Source organism: Atractosteus spatula, unplaced genomic scaffold, assembly GCF_055471065.1.
Source record: "Atractosteus spatula isolate fAtrSpa1 unplaced genomic scaffold, fAtrSpa1.hap1 Scaffold_13, whole genome shotgun sequence".
Classification (NCBI taxonomy): domain Eukaryota; kingdom Metazoa; phylum Chordata; class Actinopteri; order Semionotiformes; family Lepisosteidae; genus Atractosteus; species Atractosteus spatula.
The window spans coordinates 72,165-94,862 of record NW_028296686.1 but is presented as its reverse complement, the minus strand read 5'-3'; the positions used below and the strand labels follow the sequence as shown (position 1 = coordinate 94,862).

The following is a 22,698-nucleotide window of genomic DNA, read 5'->3' as shown; positions in this document are numbered from 1 at the left end:
CAAAGTGCTTTACCCTCCACTCAAAGATCCCCTCCACCACCACCAATGTGCAGCCCCACCTGGATGATGCGACGGCAGCTAAAGTGCACCAGAACACTCACCACACACCAGCTATCAGTGGGGAGGAGAACAGAGTAATGAAGCCAGTTCATAGGTGGGGATTATTAGGAGGCCATGATTGGTAAGGGCCAATGGGAAATTTGGCCAGGATATCAGGGTTACACCCCTACTGTTTTCGAGAAACAGCCTGGGATTTTTAATGACCACAGAGAGTCAGGACCTCAGTTTTACGTCTCATCCGAAGGACAGAGCCTGTTTACAGTGTAGTGTCCCCATCCCCATACTGGGGCATGAGGACCCACATGGACCACAGGGTGAGTGCCCCCTGCTGGCCCCACTAACACCTCTTCCAGCAGCAACCTTAGTTTTTACCAGGAGGTCTCCCTTCCAGGTACTGACCAGGCTCACACCTGCTTAGCTTTAGTGGGTTGCCAGTTGTGAGTTGCAGAGTGATATGGCTACTTGCAATGATACATTTAATTCTTTAGGGACAAAAATGATGCTCCACTTTTTGCAAAACTTATTCAAATAAACAATACCGAAGGCAGAATGAGACCTCAAGTTGTCTCTCTCCATGCCATTTAATCAAGGTCTCATTTCGCAAGAGATTTATGGAACCTGACTTTTGTAAGAGAAGTCACAGTCACAGATGTCATACACAGGCGTTTTCCATCTCCAGCACATTCTCCAGGTCCTTCTGTGACCAACTAATAGCAACAGAAGTAGGAAAGCAATGTCTAGAATTTCCCACTCATGACTTGGAATGGAGGCAGCTGTTACTGACGGTCAACAAGCCTTTGCGTTTCAGCACTTTTTCAGGATCCACTCTGCTTACCTCCGAGTGATAGGAAAGATGGACTAAACATGATCTGCCACTACACAATAGCCAAATGCAGTGGGATCAGCTTTGGTCAAACAAAACACAACGGATTGAAATTTGGGGTTTGAATCATCAGAACGCTTATGCATTCTGAATGCAACACTGCTTTGTGGCCTGATAACTCCCAAGATATGACCCTGACAAGATATGATAACTCCCAAGATATGACCCTGACATGGCTGCCCAGAGTGAAATACAATGAGCTGGAGAAAGGCAATGCAAGGAACATGGAAATAGTTATACTTCCTTCTGAAAAGGAAAACAGGAGTAAGGATGTCAGACTCATGGATCTGGATATGCCATCAAAAATGAAATTATCAACTGCCTTAATTGCACACACGGAGGTCTGGCCTGGGTAAATGGTTGTAAATCTAATGTTCAATAGATTAAGTTCTAACTGCATAATTTGTGCATATTTAATGTTTAACACAAGGATCCTTTTGGGGGTAATGATAAGGCTGCCAGGTGAGTTAAATGAAATATGCTATCCCTTTAGATTTGCCGACCAGTGTGTTTATTAAAAATTGACTTTATTCATTCTGGGATAGAAGAATCATCACTCAATTGATTTAATTCCAGGAGAAGTTGGCTGAACATGTAACAATGACATGCAAAGATGAATCCGGGCAGGAGCTTCAGAAAATGAAAATTGCCGCTGTTAAAACGATCTTGGTGTATGCGCCGTGCAGATTTCTGGATGGGGGAAAGGAATTATTAGAAATGCCTGGATCCGATGAGTCAGACCCTTTAGCTCGCAAAAACATTCAAGATGTACTTGCAGAGGTAAGACTTCAATTTCCAAACCCTTGATTTTTGTTCTTCATTATTGTGTCCTAATTTCTATTGCATTGTACTGTACTTCAGGTCTACTCTAAGCTTGTTACTCTTTTTCCTGTCCAACTCCCACGCAGTTCTGTGGGACACTTTCTGCCATCTCTCATATAGGATACCTGTCTGCTTGCATCTGGCATAAGATCCTTAATCTGATCTATAGCTGTCCTCATGAGCATAGCTTGTTTTTGATTGGGACCTCTTTGCAGACAAGGCAAATTCTCTATATCTGGGAATTTATCTGGCTTTTCTGTGCCACGGTGTGATTCATCACACTGCTCAAAGAATCTTCTCTGGCACTTGTGGTGCCATAGATGTTAGCGAAAACATTGGCTTCTTTTAATCTGTTGTTGAACCTCTTTTAAATCTACTTAATATGAAATATTAATATGGAAACATAAAACTTAAGGTAAAGTTTGGTAGCAATGGTAGCAGACAATGAAAATTATTTCTGAACATCATTAATTATATTAATTTATGAATCTCAATTTATTTATATAGCTGATAGTGGTAGCATATTATGCTTTCTGCATAAACATCTGCATCTAATTCTTTTACTTAGTCCCTTGTGGCTATTTTGGTTTTGACAACATTTAACTACGTTTTGCTATCCTGATTGTTGTAATGGAATATGAAACACTTGTGGTTTCATTAAAAGTCTTGTGGAAAATGAAAAAGGTAACCCTGCTGTTTTTAATTTGTTTTTAATCCAACCAGAGTGATGCTTTGCTTTAGAATTTTCAACTCCTGGTACCAGTTGTACTTTGAATAATTAAAGACCCTTTCTCCTAAAGTAGAATATAATAAAATATGATAATAGTATTTACATTTTTATTATTGTTATATATCACAGTATGTCAGATATTAAAGCAATATAAACAACAAAAGTGAATAAAACAATGATTGACCTGACCTACCCATGGCCCTGACCCCTTCTTTAGTTACTTCTAAGTTAGTCAAGCTTTGACCAAGCCACTATAGAAAGCATGAGAAAATCTAAAAGAAGCATCAATCTCGACGTTTTTTCAATTTTTCAGTAATCTGTCATAAATCAACGCTTGGGTTGGGTTAAGTGTTGTGACTAGACTAATACTTATTTGTCCAAATTAATCAACAGATTTTTCTTATTTCTTATTTATGTATTGTTTCTGGAAGACCCTTACAAAATGAGTTAATTATAATTCCACACTAATACAAAATAGTGAAGGCACATATTAGATGTTGCTTCATGCTAAATTGGAAGGATTTCTTGATTCCAGAAATGTAATCATGCGGTTGAAGGCTTCATTAAGAAAGGCTTTACAGTTTGGACATCAGTTGTGTGAGGCATCAGTGAGTTCTGACACAGGGTGTTTCTTCTGATTATTTATTATGGTTAATTAACTTCATGGTAAATCATTTAGTCTTCATCAGCTCTAGAACACAGCATAAAGAAACACAGAGAAGGAAAAGAAAGAAAAGGAGAAGAGAGAAACCAAGAGCAGACAGAGTTAAGGAATACCAGCATCCTCCTCTTCCTCCAGGCTTGTGCCATGCAAGATGACCTTATTCTGATTAGTGTTAGAAACCAAATTCTGGTAAATGAATCATAACTTTGTTTTTAGAGAGCTTGCTATCCTGTTTATTTGAGGATATTGGGAAATTCTAATTTCCTTAATTTGTGAATCCTCAGGCTATAGTCATTCTCTCTGAGTTGCATTTTTAGAATAGGGTGGTTGCCTCCCATTCACTGTTGGATATCCATGCAGGAAGGGAGATTTGTGTTCTTGTATTTAGGACCCAGGTTTGGTCTCTTTTTGGCATATTTAGGTTCTATTGTGTTGCAGGTCACAGAGCTGACATTCAGAGTTTCTGGGTCTATAGGATGTAGGTTTCTGGAAAACAGATCTATATACGCATTTTTGTTTAGTATTATGTGTTATTATATTGTAAATAATTTGGATGTCAAGTTTGGCTTTGATTTGATTATTTTTCTGCCAGAAGTGTGCCGGAAAATATACAAACTTGCATGCCTCAAACTGTTACCTACGGCTTGAATATATTTTCTTAAATTGCTCTGTTATCCTGTCCCCCATATTTTGTAACTATATAAAATGAAAGAATGTAAATACATACAGTATGGTGTGACTCTCCATTCTCAGTAAACATTTTTGCGATGTGTCTTTAAAACACAGTGATTTAGTTGTTAAAATTAACCTTGTTGAGTTTTTACACTGTTTTTCAGGCCAACACAGTTCTGTTTATGTCACAGTCATCCTTTATTATTGCTGAAGCTGAAGTCAAAGACATCTTTTGCAACAGTCAATTCTTAAGGAACCTGGAAAAAAATCCTAATGACTACAGTCTGATTTTCATGACTTACCCAGAGAAGGTACTAACTTTGTATTTACTACAGAAGTTAAATGAGGCCCTATATTATATTTTAATCGTACCTTGGGGTTGTACTATTCCATTCATCTATTGTCTAGCCACCTCCTCCAATTCAGGCTTGCGGGGGGACTGGATCTTATCTCGGCATGCAACAGATGCAAGGCAGGGTACACCCTGGATAGGAATCCAGTAAATCACAGACACACACACACTCACACCTACGACCAATTTTCCCAAAGGCCAATTAACCCACCAGCATGTCTTTGGACTGTGGGAGGAAACCAGAGTACCTGGAGGAAACCTACTGTACTTGAACACAAGGAGAACATGCAAACTCCATCCAGGTCAGGAATGAACATAGGGCCTCTGCAATAATGTTGCGTTTAGCAATACTAAACACTGCACAACTGTGCCACCCGTGGTTATACTAATATTGTTAAAGAAATGTATGGTTCCCTTGTGCTGGAGTTCAAAACAAAATATTGGGGCAAACAAAAATCCCATCTCAACTCTGCAGAGTATAAAGGCTCTAGAACATTCCGTCACTCTAATTCAACATGAGTCAGTTTTCTTTCATCCACTGCTGTGAAGTTTGGAGATGATATACAAACGTTTACAGCCTCCTAATGTCCATCAACGTACATACAAAGTTCAGAAATCTTGCATCACTTGGTAAAAATTGAATAATCTGGAAGGTGAGAATTTCGTTGGGGAACAATGTTTTTATTATGAAGTGAAGGGACAGAAAAAACCACCACAAACCATCACATGTCAAAAAAGTCTACAGTAGCTCCTTTTTGAGCACCTTACAAACTTCTTCAGGTAAGGGGCTAACATGCCGGGCAGCTAAGCCGTTTACTTGTATCAAATAAACCAAAATTCAGTGTCACACAGATTACATTTCACACTGGATACTTGGTCCACACAGAGCCCCTTCCCTCTGTCTACAGACTGCAGCTCTCACTCTCAGACTGACTGGCTTATTTTGGGGGTCTGCCTCTTGAATGGGAAGGCATAAACCAAGATGTATTGAAGATGAGAGGCAAAAAATCCAATTAGAGCTGTTGCAGAGAGAGTTAGATATTGAGATTCCTTGAAAAAGAAACTACGTACTTGAGGAGTAAACAATTCACATAGACCAGGTCATCCAGCAAAGATGACAGCAGCTGATAACAGATAAAAACATTTTAGAGCACAGAAGAAAACCCTAAAATAAGAGCCGAAGAGATTATAGGCATTCTATAGAGTGCAGTGGTGAAAGTGTCTCAGTGCAGAAAAAACATCAACAGGACAATTACAGTGCAGGATGAAAAACTCATTTTTTAAAGCACAACAGGTCTGGCAGAAACACTTATTTACAGGACAAAGATAAACCTTATAACAAAGTAAAGGAAAGATGGAAAGGAATAGAGAAAATGCAATGTTCCTCTGCAGAGGACGTCATGTGTGAAAGGAGGAGGAACAGTAGTGTCACAGTTTTGACACGCATGACTGCCTCTCTGATCCTTATTTACGGAGCAACTGGTGATGGTCCAAAGTCATTGGTCGGCAATTCACCCTGCAGCAACTCAATGACCCAAAATGTGCATCACACTTAACCAAGGAGTTCATCAAGAGGAACTGCTTTTGAGCTGGTCAAGTCAGTCTCCTGATGTGTCTCTTATTCAGCATGCATTTTAATTGTTGAAGAGGAAACTAAGGTCACAACTTTAAAAACATCTCGACAACTAATAACTGAAAGTAGCTGCAGTTAAGACACTTTTTACCATATATATATCAGTCTGTTGCGACACAAATTTCACTCAAGCATTACAAGAGTTACATTGACTGGGATTAGTGTACTGAGCCTCATAAATACTCCATAAATACTCAACAGACAAGTAAATGTTTATGTTTATCATTTACTTTTTGTATTATAAGCTTATTTCTTGAATCCAAAAACGACAAAACTGAATGGAAACATTGAAATTGAAAATACCTGGCCAGGCGCATATCTGATCGGGTTTCAAACATCCCATGGAGAAACGACTAGACTTTGCATACTTGCTGGATGGTAGCAATATAAAATCGTAGGTATACTGTGTGTGTAGTATAGGGACTGTGGAAAACAAACAAAAAAAGGCATAAAACAAAAGCAAAACCTGATAGTTATATAATAGCAAAAACACACCACAGAAGAAGTAAGAAAACCCAGTAAGATGTATTCCCTATCCCCTACCATCTTATGGACAGCCATAAACAGTCTCAGGAGCAAAGATGATTTATTTTTACTTATCGTTGATAAAACTCTAAATACTTGACAGAATAAACAATGTCCAACAAGGAAATCTTCTCCAATCCATATTTTTAGGTCTGGTTTGAATATAGCAGGGTAGTGATGCAATGTATTTTCTGTTGCTGCTTTTTGAAAACAAACAAAGAAATGATATCAGAAATAAGATCAAAGGAGCACCCCTAAGCCAAAGTTAAAAACAATTCACATCAGCCCACAGACTTACTTAACTGTACACTGAATACTGTATGCTACCCAAAGATCTTGAGTCAGAAAGGAAAAGCTGTAAAACAAATTGTATTTCAAAGCAATAACCCATTTTCCAGAAAATAAAAACATTATAGGTGTTATTGATTGTTACAACTGACATATCCCAGAAGATTACTTTTAGTATTTAGTCACTGCTCTGTATCTTCACAAAACCAAGAAAGGATAACTGATGAAGCTGTACTTAAAAAGGTGAATACATGTATTTTCAGTTTATGTGGTAAATTAAATTGCAATAATATAATTTATTGTGAAGATAATTACATACACCGAGATAGAACATGGACTGCTGACAAGTACAATACGAGTGGTAAAAGTAATCTTTTATTGCAGTTATTTCAACGTTTCAGCCTCTCCCTCAATACATTTACCTACCATTCTGGTCCTTGAGTAATTTTTCAATCTATTTTTTTTTCAGGACAGTTACATGCAATTTAATGAAGAGGATGACATTGAGAATTATCCATTTTTGAAAACACAAACGCAGAAATTAAAGATGGAGGTTGAGATACTTGATAAGCATCTTGAGGTTTGTTTACCTGATTTTTTTTCAGCAACTTACTTCAAAATTTGAAGAATTTTAATAGTGTTGATATGTCAGTACAGTTCAATGCCAGCATGAATAGTATATTTTGCATTTTCTTTCAAGAAAAGATTGTCATAAAATCCTAGAGGGCCAGTTTTACTAGAAATCAATCCAAATTGATCGTGTTCTGGCAAGAGATGTGGTCCATCAGAATAACAGAGAAACGTGGAAGTTAATACAGCTGTCTAATATACAGGAAGGAAAAAAACATTAATTCTGTTGATGTGCTGCATGATAGGACATTTTTGTTAAGCAATCATCTTTTTTTGAGAGTTTCCTGTCAGACTGCAGTCAATGGATGAGCTCATGAAAAACTGCCAACAGCTGCAGGGAGATACTGTATCCCAACAGAAACACACAGGACAAAATTAGGGCATCACAATCACACCAACCAAGCCATATAGGAGAGTATAATGATAAAAGCATGCCCATATTTTAAATTAGTCAAGATTAACAAACCATTACAGATTGTAGTGATATGTATAATGAAATGTAAGGGAAATATATAAACTGTGCAAGTAACACCATGTGGTGTGCAAGTCTCCTCTGGTAAAAGAGTTATTATTCCCTTTCAGATCTTGTGGAATGCTGTTGAATCGAATCCAGAATAAAAACAGACCACTAAGCATTTATTGAACTTCATAGAATATATTGAATACATTATACATATATTGAACATTTATAGAACATTGAGTGCTTATTAAAATAGAAAAATATTTTCCCCAATTCAATTGAAGTAAAACAGATTAATCAGTTTTATCAGTCTCTTTTTCAGGACTGATATTGCCACAAGAGAAAAAGATCAATTGCAACAGAATGTTTACTATTGTGTCTGCTGTTCAAATCATTAACTGTAATAAAGGAAGAGCAAAACTATGGTTTTCTTTTTCAGACACAATTATCAGAAGCAGCCAAAAAGAGAATTTCTTCAAGTGTTGTTTTGCCAGTGTTTCATTCTTCTCTTCTGATGCAGGAGGTAATGATTTATTTGGATTGTATTCTCTAGAGGCCTACCTCTCCTCAGGTGACTTGTTAGTCCTGAGCATATGGACAAACCACTGGGAAAAGATACATATACAGTACTGCTCAAAGTTTTCTAGGTACAAACGAATGAAATACAGTACCTAGTAAGATAACAACCAGAACACCAACTATTACAGTGAAGCATTTTGTTTCTGAAACTTAGGCTAAATTAAACCATGTGAGAGAGTGACTCGCCCTTCACCAATGATCAAATTAGTTATCTCAGCGCACTACAAGAAATGAGCTTTAGTGGCAAGTAAGATGAAACTAATATGCTCACTTCCATGTTCTGCCACAGACATACAGTATATCATCTATCCATTTAACCCGTCCATTCATTTTCTAATTCAGTGCTTCAGGGGAGCTGGAGCCTATCTTGGCAAGCAAGTGTCTTTAAATAGGTGAATTCGGGCTCATGGTTAGACTTATCCCCGTTATGAACACTCTCTTGGTTAGAGGTCCTGGGGATCACTGGAAGAACAGAATTACAACCAGCCTGTCCACTGTGGAAAATAGACAAGGTGTTTACACCCACATGTTGAGAGCCATGCGAGACATGTTGGGGGATAGGAACCCTGTCAAGGTAGTTAAAAGGAAAGTAATAGCAAACACGACTGCTGCTGTGACACTGGCTACCTGTTTAACCAGCTGATAGGTTAGGTTAAACAGGTTTCACTACCAGTAAGGTTAGGTAATTTGTTAATTAGGTCAAGGAGAGAAGAAAAAAGGTTAGCCGTTTTCGCGGTTATGTGGTTCACAATCCCAGAGGGGGTTTGGGTATCAGGGCTTCAGGTCCCTGCGGCTGGGTTTGGGAGGGGCAGTGATACGCCTGGGCTGCTGTTGCCATGGAGACAGCAACATTTGCAGGAGCAGTCAGCCTCCGGCCTGCTCTGCGGAAACGAGGTCTGGCCACCAGTCTGTGTGTCGATCATCCGATCTTTCCCATCTTTAATCAGCCTATTCAAGGTATTATTCTCCACTAGATCGATGCTGCGACATTGAGCTCCTAAGAGCCTGCAGGTATGCAGAACCGCCGGCAGATCTGAGCGTCTTCAATATTTACTGAAGATAAACACCAGCAGCAAAGTTTAACAACTTACAAGTGTTCTCTAATATCCTTTGGATCTAACCATGCAAGCAGAACCCAGAAAAGGCTTTTTTTCACCATTACAAACCTTCGTCATAATAAACCGGTGATAAACAATAAGTCCCACAGAGCACATTTCATAATATTTCACCAAAAAAAAACAAAATCTTTCCAGAAAACCTTATATATTATAACAAACGAAAATAGAAAACTGGGGCTTCACAAAACCTTGTTCAGGACCAAAATACACCAAGGCAATCGATCACAATAACACTTTTTTTTGAGATGGCGCAGTTCAGCAAACTTTCAAAGTGGGTCGATAAGTAATACTGTAGATAACCCAGCAAAACAAGACCGCAAAAGCAAAAACAAACGTAATATCCCATGTTTTTACCTTGTTAGGGACATCTGTAGGAGCAGAACTATACTGTATCCACCAAGTCTAAATTTACTCCTCCCCAGGCTTGGAGGAAACTGAAAGGTCCTGAATTTTCAAATGACCACCTCAAAAAAGCTGGTCTGATTAGTTGAAAACACTGTCATTCATTGTATTTTCAGCCATTTGGAGGCCTTGGGGATGGGACTTCCTCTGAGTAGAGTAGTTTAAGGACAAAGCTACACAGGAGAACGGCACCATTGTGGCCAGATGGGAGCCTCTGGCTGTATTCTGGCTGTAATCCAACTATCAATTATTGACACTGCAGGTTGTAATCAATCAGATTCTTATCAGTTGTCTTCCTTTCACACCTGGAGGCTATTCTAGAGGGTTTTTGTCACTGCCTAACAGCAGAAAAAGTCTCCAGCAGTGCCTAGAGGCTTTCTATAGCAACTGCAATAGCTTTTACAGATTTCTATTGAATTTCAATCATTTTTATACATTTTCTGGTGATACAAGAAATTTAATTCCATTTTTTTCTAATTGATTAATTTGTCCCAAATTTCTATCCATGCTAGTAGACACTTAGGCCCCAAAATTGAAAAAAAATGATCTTTCAAGACATAAAAAAAATGTTTGCTGTTTTTTTCTGTATATTTTTGTCTCGTGAGTGGACACAGTGAGAGAGAAAAGAAATTTCAATTCAAAACCTGAACCAGGCCTTTGCTGTGTTCTGCTGCAGAAATATAACAAAATATTTAAGGACAGAAAATTCCAGGTGGAAATTGGCTCTGGAAGACAGGACCAATAAGAGGGTACAGTGAAAAAATTATTACAAAAGCCCCATCCTTTAAAATAGTAAAGGTTTTTTTTTCTCCTACTGAGCACCATGTCTGCGATATCCCCTTATTTTTCATCACTACTAAATTTTACTAATGTGAAAATAGCTATCACTAAAAATATCATTGTGAAAGTAAAACCGAAACTATATGAACCTTAAGCCTTACCTTAATACTGTGTTCAATAACAATTAAAAGAAAGCTGATAGTTATTGTAGTAGTTGTACAGAAAAGGGGTAAGGAGTGTTTGGTACAGACTCAATTTAGCTTTGTGAATTTGGCTGCCCTGGGGCAAAGCAAGCTGTGATTCAGTGAATTCTGAGCATTCAGAGACTCAGGAGAGGTTTATAGGTGGCTAAAGAGAACGCCTAAGGAAAAACAAAAGTTTTATTGTCTATTTTATTGACTGTCAATCGATCTTTGTTGATCTCTTTGCCTCCTACAGGCTAGAAAAGTTGTTTTTAAAGCCTAAACACCATAAATCTGCTGCTCTATTATTGCCTAAAGCTTAATATCAATAAAGCTTATGGAACGAACTTTTGTGCTTTTTATAATGTTATCATAATTTTATTATTTTATTTTGGAAGGTGACCATGTCATGCCCCGACTTTACAAAAAAAAAGTCAAAACAACTAATCAACTCAGATTTTGTTTTTCTGTCAGTTTTAAATATTCACCCAAAGCAGTAAACATATCGGAGGAGCGCTGGGCTAATTCTAGGACTTTTCATTAGCTATTATTTGAAAAAAAAAATACTTCTGGAGATAGAAAGTGAACAGCTTGTGTTGCTTCTTTTTCGGTTTTAAATATTTCTTTCTAGTGTGTTTACCAAGTAAGAGATAACAAAATCTGTTGTCTGAGACTTGGCCCAAAGGTTAGCTTCACATGCAGCAGTGAATCAGGCCTGTCTGTACTTCTCAGGAGATTCCGGAATGTTTGTATTCCAGAAAGGAATGGCTCCTGGATGCCCAGAGTACAAAATATGGTGGTCTGCAGTAAAGTTAATTTTAGTAAGTTATTCGTGCTCCATTTGCTCATCTTCCTCCATATTTAATTGCTTCCTGGACCAAAGACAGCTACATAAATGCCGTCAAACATTGCTCCTAACAATCTGGGTGGGGCAATTAAGAGAGCAAGTGATCCCCCCCACCCCTCCCAGTGACAATAATAAAAACGAGTGAGATACATATGAACAGTCACACTGGGGCAGACAGAAGGGAGATGATTTGTGTTGTATTTCATTCTGAAAGATCGAAATGTTTACTGTATCTTTACATTACTTAACTGTTTTCAAAAACAGCTGTCAAAGTAGAAATCTTTAACTATAACACTAGTTCCCTTTTTTTGTTTGCTTTTATTCCCTGTACTTAATTTCCACCGGAAAAAAATGTGAGTTCGTTGTTATTTGTAGGGTAAGGGTTAAAGGAACGTGTACTTAAACCTCCACAAGGAATAGAGCCACAAAGCATACTGTGTGATAAGAAAAATGAAGTGAAATAAGAGACAAATTAGCACTTGCCAAGTACAAACATGGTTGTGCTTAGAAGGCCCTATGTTATTCTTGGTGTAAAATGTGTGCATATCTAGGTACTGTATTTCACTCGGGATATTATTTCCAACTTCAATTATAATATTTCAAACCAGTACAGTGATATACAGTTTCTAAAATGCATGTGTTAATAGTGATACGAATATGATCATTATACAATTGATGGCATCCTGTGTGTGCTTTAGTGTGTTTTGCCTTTTTTTTATAGGGTGACCCAGATAACATTGTAGAACATTTCAACACAAAACTTCAACAAACAGGCATATATAAGATAATGGAGGAACTTGACCGCCCTGCATTTCACAATATGAAGACTTATTTGAAAGATGTAAGTCTTGGTGTGCTCTTAGCACACATATATTTAATATGTGTAATACATTATAATATATTATAATAATATATTATTTGTGGTGTTTATATGTTCAAATGGATTGTACTTAGGATTAACATCTACCAGTATTAAAAAATGCGGAAAACGTTAAAAACAAACTAAAGGGAAAAAAAATTCTGAAATGTTTAAATCTTAAATCAGCATCAGTACAATTTTATGCAACAAAAATTAAAACATGTCAACGAAACTCTCTTTGTACTTTTGACTATTATTAAATTGTATTGATTGCACAATTACAGTGCATCATTTAATTGATTCATTATGTTAAATTTAAATGTTTTATTCATTGATTTCTAGGCAAGGCACACTTTGGTCGAATTACTGAACAAAACTGGAGAATACTCACACTTCTACGAAAAGAAATCTGATGCTGTGCAGTTGTTGGTGAATCAGCTAAAAAGAAGAAGGTGGCTTTTTTTTACTTCCTTTGTTTTTAGGATTATTGTTTAAAATGGTTATCATTTCATAATCATTTTTGATCTTCATCCATTTGAGAACATGCTTCAGCAGCTCTTGTGAATAAATATGACAAGCCTCCCTGTGCAGCTTTTTGACCGAATCAGAGCACCTTCAGTTTAATTTTTAGTAGCTGAATTACAAATCTGATGAGAAAATACAGCTACATAGCATCATATGCAATTTGTATTAATGTATATTGTCCTTGAAAAGACCCCTATTATATCAGGCATCTATTTAGGATCAGAAAGATGGTAAATCCTGGTTCTGGTGAAGAGAAGCCTGTCCCAGGAACACAAGGTACAAGGGAGAACCTCACCTTAGGTGTCAATGAACAGTTTAGAGAGCACTGAGTTTACCAACTAGCACATCTTTGAAAGGTGAAAGAGAATCGAAGCACTTGGAGACCTTGCGGAGAACATGACACCTCTAATAAGAAGGACACTATAGAGTGGAAGGGAACTTGGGATCAGGAATGTCCAGTATCCCATACTGTACAGTATGTTGTTGTAATGCTGCAGAAAGTTGGAAATACGGCTCTGCAGCTGGAGATATAGGCAAAGGTGAGGTTATCTAAATGGTCAGGGAACAAAAACAGATCGATTGCAGGCCTTTGAATAAAGGTTGTGCCGGTTTAAAGGACGAGAGGAAAGAAAAGGAACAAAGTAAAAGGGACACCTGGCTCCCAGCCGAGATGAAGAAAAAAGAGGCTGGCGAGTCGATGCAAAAAAAAAGGGAAAAATTAAAACGGAGAAAATGTTTTAGAAATGAAGAATAGGAGTAGAAAGATTAGAAAAAAAGGGATAAACTAGACTATAAGGGGAATGTGCAGGCTAGGTATGCAACGGTTAGCTCTAATGATGGCACAAAGATTTGGGTTCTGAACAGATTTAGGTGTGCTTGGGAACTGGATCAGGAGTCTGATTGAAAGACTGAAAGATGTCCCAGCCTAGTCTGAATGACAGGTTGAGCGCTCGTGGGAACAGCAGGACACACGTCGGTCCCGGCCCGGTCATTACAGTTGTCACTTTGAAATAATGGGAAGAGTGTTCTCTTTGTTATACAACATATACTTCAGGAACATGTCACCGGCCACCTGCTTGTCACACACTCGGCAGAAACAGATCTGTTTGTCGTGTGCTCCAAAGTACTTTCCCAGTCCTGTATGCAAGAAATCCAGGCCATTGGCCTCCTTGTTGTTTGTACAACTAAAACAATCAGCTGTTTACGGAACCATATTGTGTTCAGGAAATAGACAATTAAAACAATAGGTGAATATAGACATTGATAAAGCATTAAGAGTATAGTGACAGTGTAGGATTTTGAGAAAGAGTGATTTAGAACACAGGGAATTACAGACTGGACTTTTTTTCGCATATTATTTTTATGATGTTATAACAAAGCTCAAAATGTGGTGTATGATGTCAAATCTAATTTGCTATCCCATTTTCCGGTTCATTTCCCTTTGTTTAGTTTCAAACAGGTTTGGGAGGACAACTTTACATACCAGCATGAACAAATAATGATAGAAACTAAACATAGTCTGAAAGAAACAAGAGAGAAATTCATTAAAGAGGTAAAAAAAATCGGATTTTTTTGCACTGTTATGCAGTATTTTCCATGCAAAATGCATTTATCTAATGTGTTCCTTGTTGTAATAAGTTTTATTGTTAGCAAATTGATGTTTGTTTTGTATTTGCTATAAATTCTAAAAGAAACCTAAAATCTCTGGTTTAAAAGCTGGTCTTCATCTCTGCAATCGTCAGCGATGGCATTAGGAAGTTTAAGACATTTCAGCAGCAATACATACAATAAAAGTCCCACAGACAAAACCTCCTTTACGTGCATGTTTAAGCCTGATGTTTCAGGACAGGATGTGTTGTTTAATCAATATTGCTTGTTGATTATAACACCGTCTTTCCCTATCTGGATTTGGACATTTGGAGAGCACAGTTAGCTCTTAGCGAGTCGGTGTTGACTCATGGCGACCCTATGGACAGCTCCCCCGTCACTATCCATAGAGTTTTCATGGCAGGATACGGAAGTAGATCGCCAGGCATTTCTTCGGTGCAGATAGTGTGAGTGTTGTTGCCGTTGTCACAGAAATGTGCCGTCAGCACCGCCCCATACTGCTGCTGCCCAATATGGGTTATTGGAGAACCTGGCACCCGGCGTGGGACACAAGCCCACTACCCTGAGATGATGAGTCTCATGCTCTACCAACAGAGCGAGTCAGGGCTGATGGAGGTGGACTTTGGTCTGGTTATGCTCAGATCTTAAGTTAAGTTTACATTAGAGAAGAGGTGGAAAGATTGAAAACTTTTTTTCAAGGAAGAACTGAGGGTGCAAGGTGTAAACCCAGATAGTGTAGTATTTCAAGTTAGCTGGAGGCAGTGATATAAAGGGGAATTCAGGGGAAAAATCAGAATAAAGAGCAACTGGACAGAGATCCTGGTAGAATTAAGGACTAAGAAGGGTTTTTACTTCAAATTGCAAGTAGGAGAGGTGTAAGGACCACACTACCGAAGCTAGTTTGAAAAGACATGAAATAAAAGATCACCCGTGGGGTATAACCTCCATGGCATAGTTGAGGTGACTCAGCAGAGACAGAAGTTCATTGTGTGGAGAACGTACAGTGGTGCTAGAAAGTTTGAGAATTTTCTGAATTTCTACATAAATTTGACTGCAAAAATGTGATCAGATCTTCATTTCAGTCATAAAAACAGATAACGAGAACCCAATAAAACAAAGAACACACAAAGGGATATACTTTTTCATTCATTTAATGATCAAAATGATCCAACATTAAATGTCTTTGTCGGAAAAAGTATGTGAACCTATGCTTTCATAGCCAGTGTGACCCCCTTGAGCAGCAATGACTTCAAAGAAACGTTTACGGTAACGGTTGATCAGTCCTGCACGTCAGCTTGGAGGAATTGTGGTCCATTCCTCTTTACGGAACTGCTTCAACTCAGTAATGTTGGGGGGGCTTTCTAGCATAAACTCCCCGCTTTCAGTCCTGCCACAACATCTTTATTGAATTAAGGTCTGGACTTTGACTCGGCCATTGACAGACTTGTGTGTTTAGGGTTGTTGTCTTACTGCAAGACCCATCTTCTGTTGAGCTTCAGTTCACGGACAGATACCCTGACAGTCTCCATAAGAATTTGCTGGTACAATCCAGAATTCACAGTTCCATCAGTGATGACAAGCCATCCTGATCCCATGGCAGCAAAACAGCCCCACACCATGATACTGCCCCCACCATGTTTTACGGTTGGGATGTGGTTCTTATGTTGGAATGCAGTGTTTGGTTTTTGCCAAACATTCCATTTCTCATTTAAGCCAAAAAGTTCTATTTTCAACTCATCCATCCACAGAACATTCTTCCCGTAGTCTTCTGGCTCCTCCAGCTGGTCTTGAGCAAACTTTAAACTGGCAGCAGTGTTCTTCTTGGAGAGTAGAGGCTTCCTTCTTGCTATCCTCCCATGCACACTATTCTTGTTCAGTGTTTGCCTGATGGTGGGCTCATGAACACTGATATTAGCCAGCGCTAGAGAGCCTGCAGATCCTTAGACATTACCTGGGGTTCTTTGTGATCTCCTGGAATATTATACGCCTTGCTCTTGGAGTGATTTTTGTTGGACAACCACCCCTGGGGAGAGCAACAATGGTGTTGAATTTCCTCCATTTGTACACTATCTGCCTGACAGTGGACTGGTGAAGCCCAAAGTCTTTAGATGAATAAATGAATGAAAACGTATAACCCTTTGTGTGATCTTTGTTTTATTGGGTTCTCTTTATCTATTTTTATGACTTAGATGAAGATCTGATCATATTTTAGGTCACATTTATGCAGAAATTCAGAAAATTCTAAAGGGTTCACAAACTTTCTAACACCACTGTGAGTGACAGAAGGTGGAAAGCACAGTGGGATGCAGTCATGGGGCAGAGAGTGTAGGGTCAGTGGAAATGAGAATGTAATGAGGCAGCGGAACACCTGGCATGATAATGGAGACTACTGTTGTGGGTTGGGCTGTGGTTTAAACGGGTATTGAAGTGCAAAAGAAGGGAGCTACTGTATAGTGAAGGAATGGAGCGGCCAGCTCAAAGGAGATGCTGAGCTATATTAACCAGTTGACTTTGCAAACTCCTGGTGTGAGTTAAGTGTGGGGGACTAACTGCTGGGTAGAGAGAGAAAAACAAAAACTCACATTGGGAGAAAAACTCTGGGGGTCCTGGCCCAATGGATGCCCCTCCTCAGGGCAGCTAGACATTTTATTGGGTTTGGGCACCGGCCCTGGATTCAAGCTGTAATGCTGTAACTGAGAAGACACCACACTGCCCCAGAAGCAGAGGTGGCTTGGCACTGCCTGCCTGAAATTCGGTAAAGCCACAGTGGAACAGGGGCCGAGGAGGTGGCATCAGGAGCAACAGAGGACAAGAGGAATGAACTTGAGGACGCTGAGGATAGAAGCACAAACAAGACAGGATTCCAAGTCATTGGGCAGCTGCTGACTGAGCCAGAGGTAGGACACCGTACAGACCCTGGGCCGAGGAGGTGTTGACAGGAGCAACGGAGGACAAGAGGGAGGAACCTGGGGCCAAATCGGACGCCGGAAAACAGAAGCAGGAGAAGAGGCAAGATTAAATTAAAGAACATGGAGGAAAGACGTTCAAGCAGGGAGCTGTGTCAGCATGCGTAGGCTGCAAAGGAACAAGTAAAGGCTTATTCCACGCTGAAAAGAGATGAAAAGAAACATTTTGCCTGTGGAGCCTTCTTCGGGCGTGAAGAAAGAAGGAAAGGATACAGCATGAGGCTTGAGATTCAGAAGAGTGAGTTTAGACGGGACAATAAGGAAAATAAGAGAAAGCAGAAACAAAACAGATACGCCTGAGAAAGAATGACAAACATAGGAAGAAGGAAGAATGGGCTGTCCTGGGTTTGCAGTGATTCAAGGGCTCAGGGGTCCTTTGGTCTTGCTGCGTGTTGTGTGACCACCATGCTGAATAACCACAGTTTATTTATCAACTTCAGAGTTAAGAAAAAACAGCATTTCAATGAAATAGGTTTGGGAGAAGCCAGAAAAATGGCCTGTATTCTGTACTTTACTCTTCCTTCCTCCACACCAAAATCATTGATCACTTAACATAATATATGGTATATTTTTTAGACTTGGCTACTACGCTGCACTTTCATTTAGTTGACATGAGGATTTTTGTTTTACCTTGGAATAAATATATTGCTTTCAGCTATATTTTTGATGTTTGCCTTATAATTATTTTATAGGTTGCCAGTTTGCTGGGTCAGTGTGCCCTGGAGGCAAAATCACAGTGGGATGAAAACAAAGCAAGTGTACATAATCTGGGGATATTTAATCCCTACTACAGTGGAAGACATCCCTGTTATAAGGTAGTATATTTTGTATTTCCTAAATATTTAAATGTCGTAATCATGTTCACTTCTTAGCCCAACATTTTAATTATTGTTGTTTCACCAAAAGTGCAGACAAGTGGAAAATATCTTAGGTCGGAGCCAAGCAATTTACATAAATATGTCAGAATTGCACTTACCGTACAAAGTGACAGAAATAAAATATTTCATGCTATTTAACAACATTATTTGCGGATTCTTTCATCAGTTAACATCTCGGCATAAACATAAAAGTAAATAACAAGAACGGATCTAACAGTGCTGCTCACTGTCCTGAAGACTATGGTCAAAAGAGCAAAAAGCATCAAAAAGCATCGTCACTACTGTGATTTACTTTGAAATTAGCTTTTAACATGTTTCCATCCGTATTCCACTGAACTCATAGGAGAAAGTTTTAGGTTGTACAATTATTTAACACTTAAGCTGCTATTCTCTTTATTAATGTTAGTTTCTCTTAAGCGTTTTCAAATCAGGGTACAAACGACAAAAAAGAGGAGAAAGTTTCATGAATTTTCCAGGCTCAAAAGACATATTTTAGAAAATATCAAATTGTTTTAGCATGCTTTATAAGTCACTTGAAGAGTGTTGATTACAGGAATTTTACAGATTGTTTCTTATTGTGTGTTCCCCTACAGCTGAAGTTGTTTAACATGGCTTTTGGAAAAATTGAAGACCTGAACTTCTGTAATTTTCTGGCTGATACTAGGAAAGTCATGGAGAACTACAAGGTACTGTATTGCCATGCCAATGCAAAGATACACCACTCAAAGCTTTGCTTTTGCTTCTGAAATAAGACCTGCATAACATTAACTTGACAGAATTTCGCCCTAAACTTATGGACACTAAGCAAAAAATCATTATTATGATTATGATATTGTGTTTTTTATGGGCTTTATGGACATCTGTTGCATATCTAGGATATAAAGGGGTGTAAAATGGCTTAAGGAAATTAAAATAAAAACAGTAAGTTATTCAATTTCATAAACTAAACAGAATTTTTTAAACTTCTTTTCTTTTTCTTCTTTTCACACAGAGAGACAGCTCATTCATATTTCAACTAATTAGTCAATATACATACACATATAGCAATTAGTTTAATTCAACAGATAAACACCATATAACGTGGAAAAAGTAATGAGGTGACTCATTCAGTGATCATGAATTTTTACTGAAAATAATATACTGTTTGCTTTTTCTGTCATCGTAAAATGTTCTGAAACTTTCTGAAAAATTATCATTGAACTCAGGATTTGCAAGGTGACTGTAACAGACAGGCCCCACCACTCTGTGAGCCTGTTGTAGACATGACTGCACATACTGTATATTTTTACTCACTATCACTCTTTTTTATTTACACACCTAGTCACTCACAGTCCTCAAACACACTAACTATCCCTTCTTTCACACCCTGTCTTCACACCACACTTCCTGATCTCCAATCAGCTGATCCCTGATTTCAGCAGGAAACACCATTGCCCGATGTTCATCACCATCTCCCCCACACTTGCATCGCCCATTTTCACAAACTCAACGACCACTTCCTCCCTTGCCAGCCCAGCCCACTGGCTGTTGTGCACATACTGTATTTCTGTCACTGGTACATGACAGGATAGAAGAGAATACCTTCTTCAGTTCAAAAGCTCTTTTCCGTCCGAGCTCTTTTGGGTTCTTAGATATCACACACTGGTCTTCTCCTCCTGCTGTATTTCTGCTCACCTTCATACTGCACACCATTCATGGTCACATTCAAACATGCTGCTAATACCAACCAGCCAACACCAACCCTTCCACTACACTACCTGATAAACTGCTCTACTGCATCAGTGAGTCCCTAGTCAACTGCAGAACCACACCACTTGTGTGCACAACTTTCCCGGCACTTCAGCACAGTTGAACAGCCTGCAGATTCTCTGTCCACACCTCTTTGCACTCAGGCCAGGCTCTGGGCAGACGCACCACTGCTCAGCTTTCCCGGACAGTGCACTGCTGCACAAGTTCCCTGCTGCTGTACTGATAGATGTACAGTAGGATGAACCCACACGCTGCGTGAGACAGCTGACAGTACCAGGTGCCCTATCATGACTAATGCTGGCTCACTCCACAGCTTTGCCATGACAGTAAACCTGACAGTGAATCTTTTAATTTATAGCACGCTTATCTCACTTCTTAGTCTTAAATAAAATTAAGCAAAACTAGAATAAAAAGATCAAGAACATACAAAGTATGGGTATACCAAGTAGGGTAGGTGACTGATTTTATTGGGGTCCAAATTAAATAAATATTGAGTTGGCTTGTAAATCCCTTGTTCCTCTCACTGTCCTTGCTCTACTGACCAACTGTTCACTTATTCTTTCCAGCTGGTTTCAACTGCTGCTTCTTCTGAAATACGCTTCTGGTTCTTATTAGCACCATCAGCACACTGCCTTTCTGCAATGACATAGTGCTGTCTCAGGCACCATGTGATAACAGTAATAACACTACAATTGCAAAATGATTATAAATGATCAACATTTCGTCAACAGGTGATCAGTCCAGATTAAAAATATATAGGGTTCCCTGAAGCTATTGAAAATAAACTGCAAATGAAAGTTCAGGAGATTAGAATTCATATTGCTCTGATTTCTCTGTCTTTCCCATCATTGTCCGTCATCTCATCGAATGTGTTTCCTTGGTCCGGGACATCAAGCAGTGCTGGAAATATTAAAACAAGCTCAACTGGGAATCACACAGTATCGAATTGTGTGGCTTTCAGAAGCTGGAAACAGCACATCAATGGATAACCCATCATGGTGAAAATGTGCAGCGTTGACAGTTCTCAAAACTGACACAATGCGGTTTCTTTTTTTATGCAGGACAACGCTTTGAAACTCCTGGATACAAAAGTACAAGAACTTGTAGATGCACATGAGATTGATCCTGAAATGAAAAATGAGATTAAAGCCTGCGTCCTGAAGTCAGCTCAGTATGAATTAAATGATGCTATAGAATGGTAATTATTTTTAAAATTATGATAGCAGATCAGTTTTTATACCTACCTGATTTGTGCTAGGTTTTGGAATGCCTTATTTGTGTGTTTTCATGCTGTGGATCACAGCTACAAACCCTACAACCATGTGCAGAGAGAATGAGGCAGTGTTGGGCAGACTATTCATGACCGAGGCTCCAGGAGAGAAGGTTTTAAGTCAGAGGTCTAGTAATCAGACGTTCCTAAAATAAATTTGACAGACACTCTCTATAATATTGCTCCGATTGCATAACCAGAATCTGGTGTCCAAGACCAAGAACAAGGTTCTCTTGCATGGCATAACTTTGAAGAAGAACAGCTTCAGAATCAGAAGGATATATTTGGGAAGAATGTGTATTTAAGCAGGGCAATATGGTGGTGCAGTGATTAGCATTGCAACCTTGCAGTGCTGGGACCTGGGGCACTATATGTGTGGAATTTGTATGTTCTTGTTTTGCTCATGTGGGTTTTGTCTAGGTGCTCCATTTCACTCCCACAGTCCATTGATGGTCGGTTATTTGGTTTCTGTAAAAGAGTGTGCGAGTGTGTGTGTGTGTGGTGATAGACAGGTGTCCTGTGCAGGGTGTATCCTGCCAAATGCTTCCTGGGACAGGCAGCAGGCCACTGAGACCCTGAATTGGCTAAGCGATTATCGAAAGTGATATGATAAACATACAGTAAATGCTGCTTTGGAAAGAATATATCTGACCACCAGAAGTATACAGTTATCATATAATTCCTTCCTCTCATGTTCTCAGTCAGTTTAAACACAGACTCCTTTGGTACTGAGCTACATGACAGGTGTCCTGCTTTTAAACATGTCAAAATACAGTCTCTGCAAATTCTAGAAGTATTTATGGAAAAAAATGATCAAATGAAAACTTAATTAGAAGTCTGATTGAACAATATTTGATAAATTTTATTTCATATAGTTCCTCTCATGAATCTCAAGGCATTGTATAATAAAACAGTCAACCAAAAGACACGGGCATATGCAAATTAAAACTGTCAACTGAATTAAAAGCCTGAGTATAAAAGTGAGTTTTAAGACAGAATTTGAATGTGACCTTATATGGGCTGGGTAGTCATTCCATTGCCTTGGAGCCCCAGAACAGAAAGCATAGTGTCTGGAGTCACATATTGGGATCTGAAAGAAGACCAGAGTCCATTCAACTTAAAGGTAGGAATCAGTTATTCTAAAATCTACAGCTTCCTAGTGCATGCAAGGAAACTCAAGCAGCTGATATATGCTCATCCTTTTAAGTTGACTTAA

The 22,698-nt window shown here is 38.8% G+C and overlaps 1 protein-coding gene across 2 annotated transcripts in view; it reads left to right on the top strand.

Moving 5' to 3' along the window:
- The window catches only part of LOC148809455 (uncharacterized), an 83,295-nt gene that overhangs the window by 48,425 nt on the left and 12,172 nt on the right, over window positions 1–22,698 (top strand). For both annotated transcript variants that reach the window (XM_088909259.1, XM_088909260.1), the window contains exons 12-21: window positions 1,520–1,723; window positions 3,996–4,142; window positions 7,099–7,209; window positions 8,159–8,242; window positions 12,349–12,468; window positions 12,829–12,938; window positions 14,461–14,563; window positions 18,278–18,400; window positions 19,057–19,149; window positions 21,274–21,410. In XM_088909259.1, coding sequence (XP_088765385.1) covers window positions 1,520–1,723; window positions 3,996–4,142; window positions 7,099–7,209; window positions 8,159–8,242; window positions 12,349–12,468; window positions 12,829–12,938; window positions 14,461–14,563; window positions 18,278–18,400; window positions 19,057–19,149; window positions 21,274–21,410 — 1,232 coding nt within the window. The remainder of the gene's footprint in view (window positions 1–1,519; window positions 1,724–3,995; window positions 4,143–7,098; window positions 7,210–8,158; window positions 8,243–12,348; window positions 12,469–12,828; window positions 12,939–14,460; window positions 14,564–18,277; window positions 18,401–19,056; window positions 19,150–21,273; window positions 21,411–22,698) is intronic.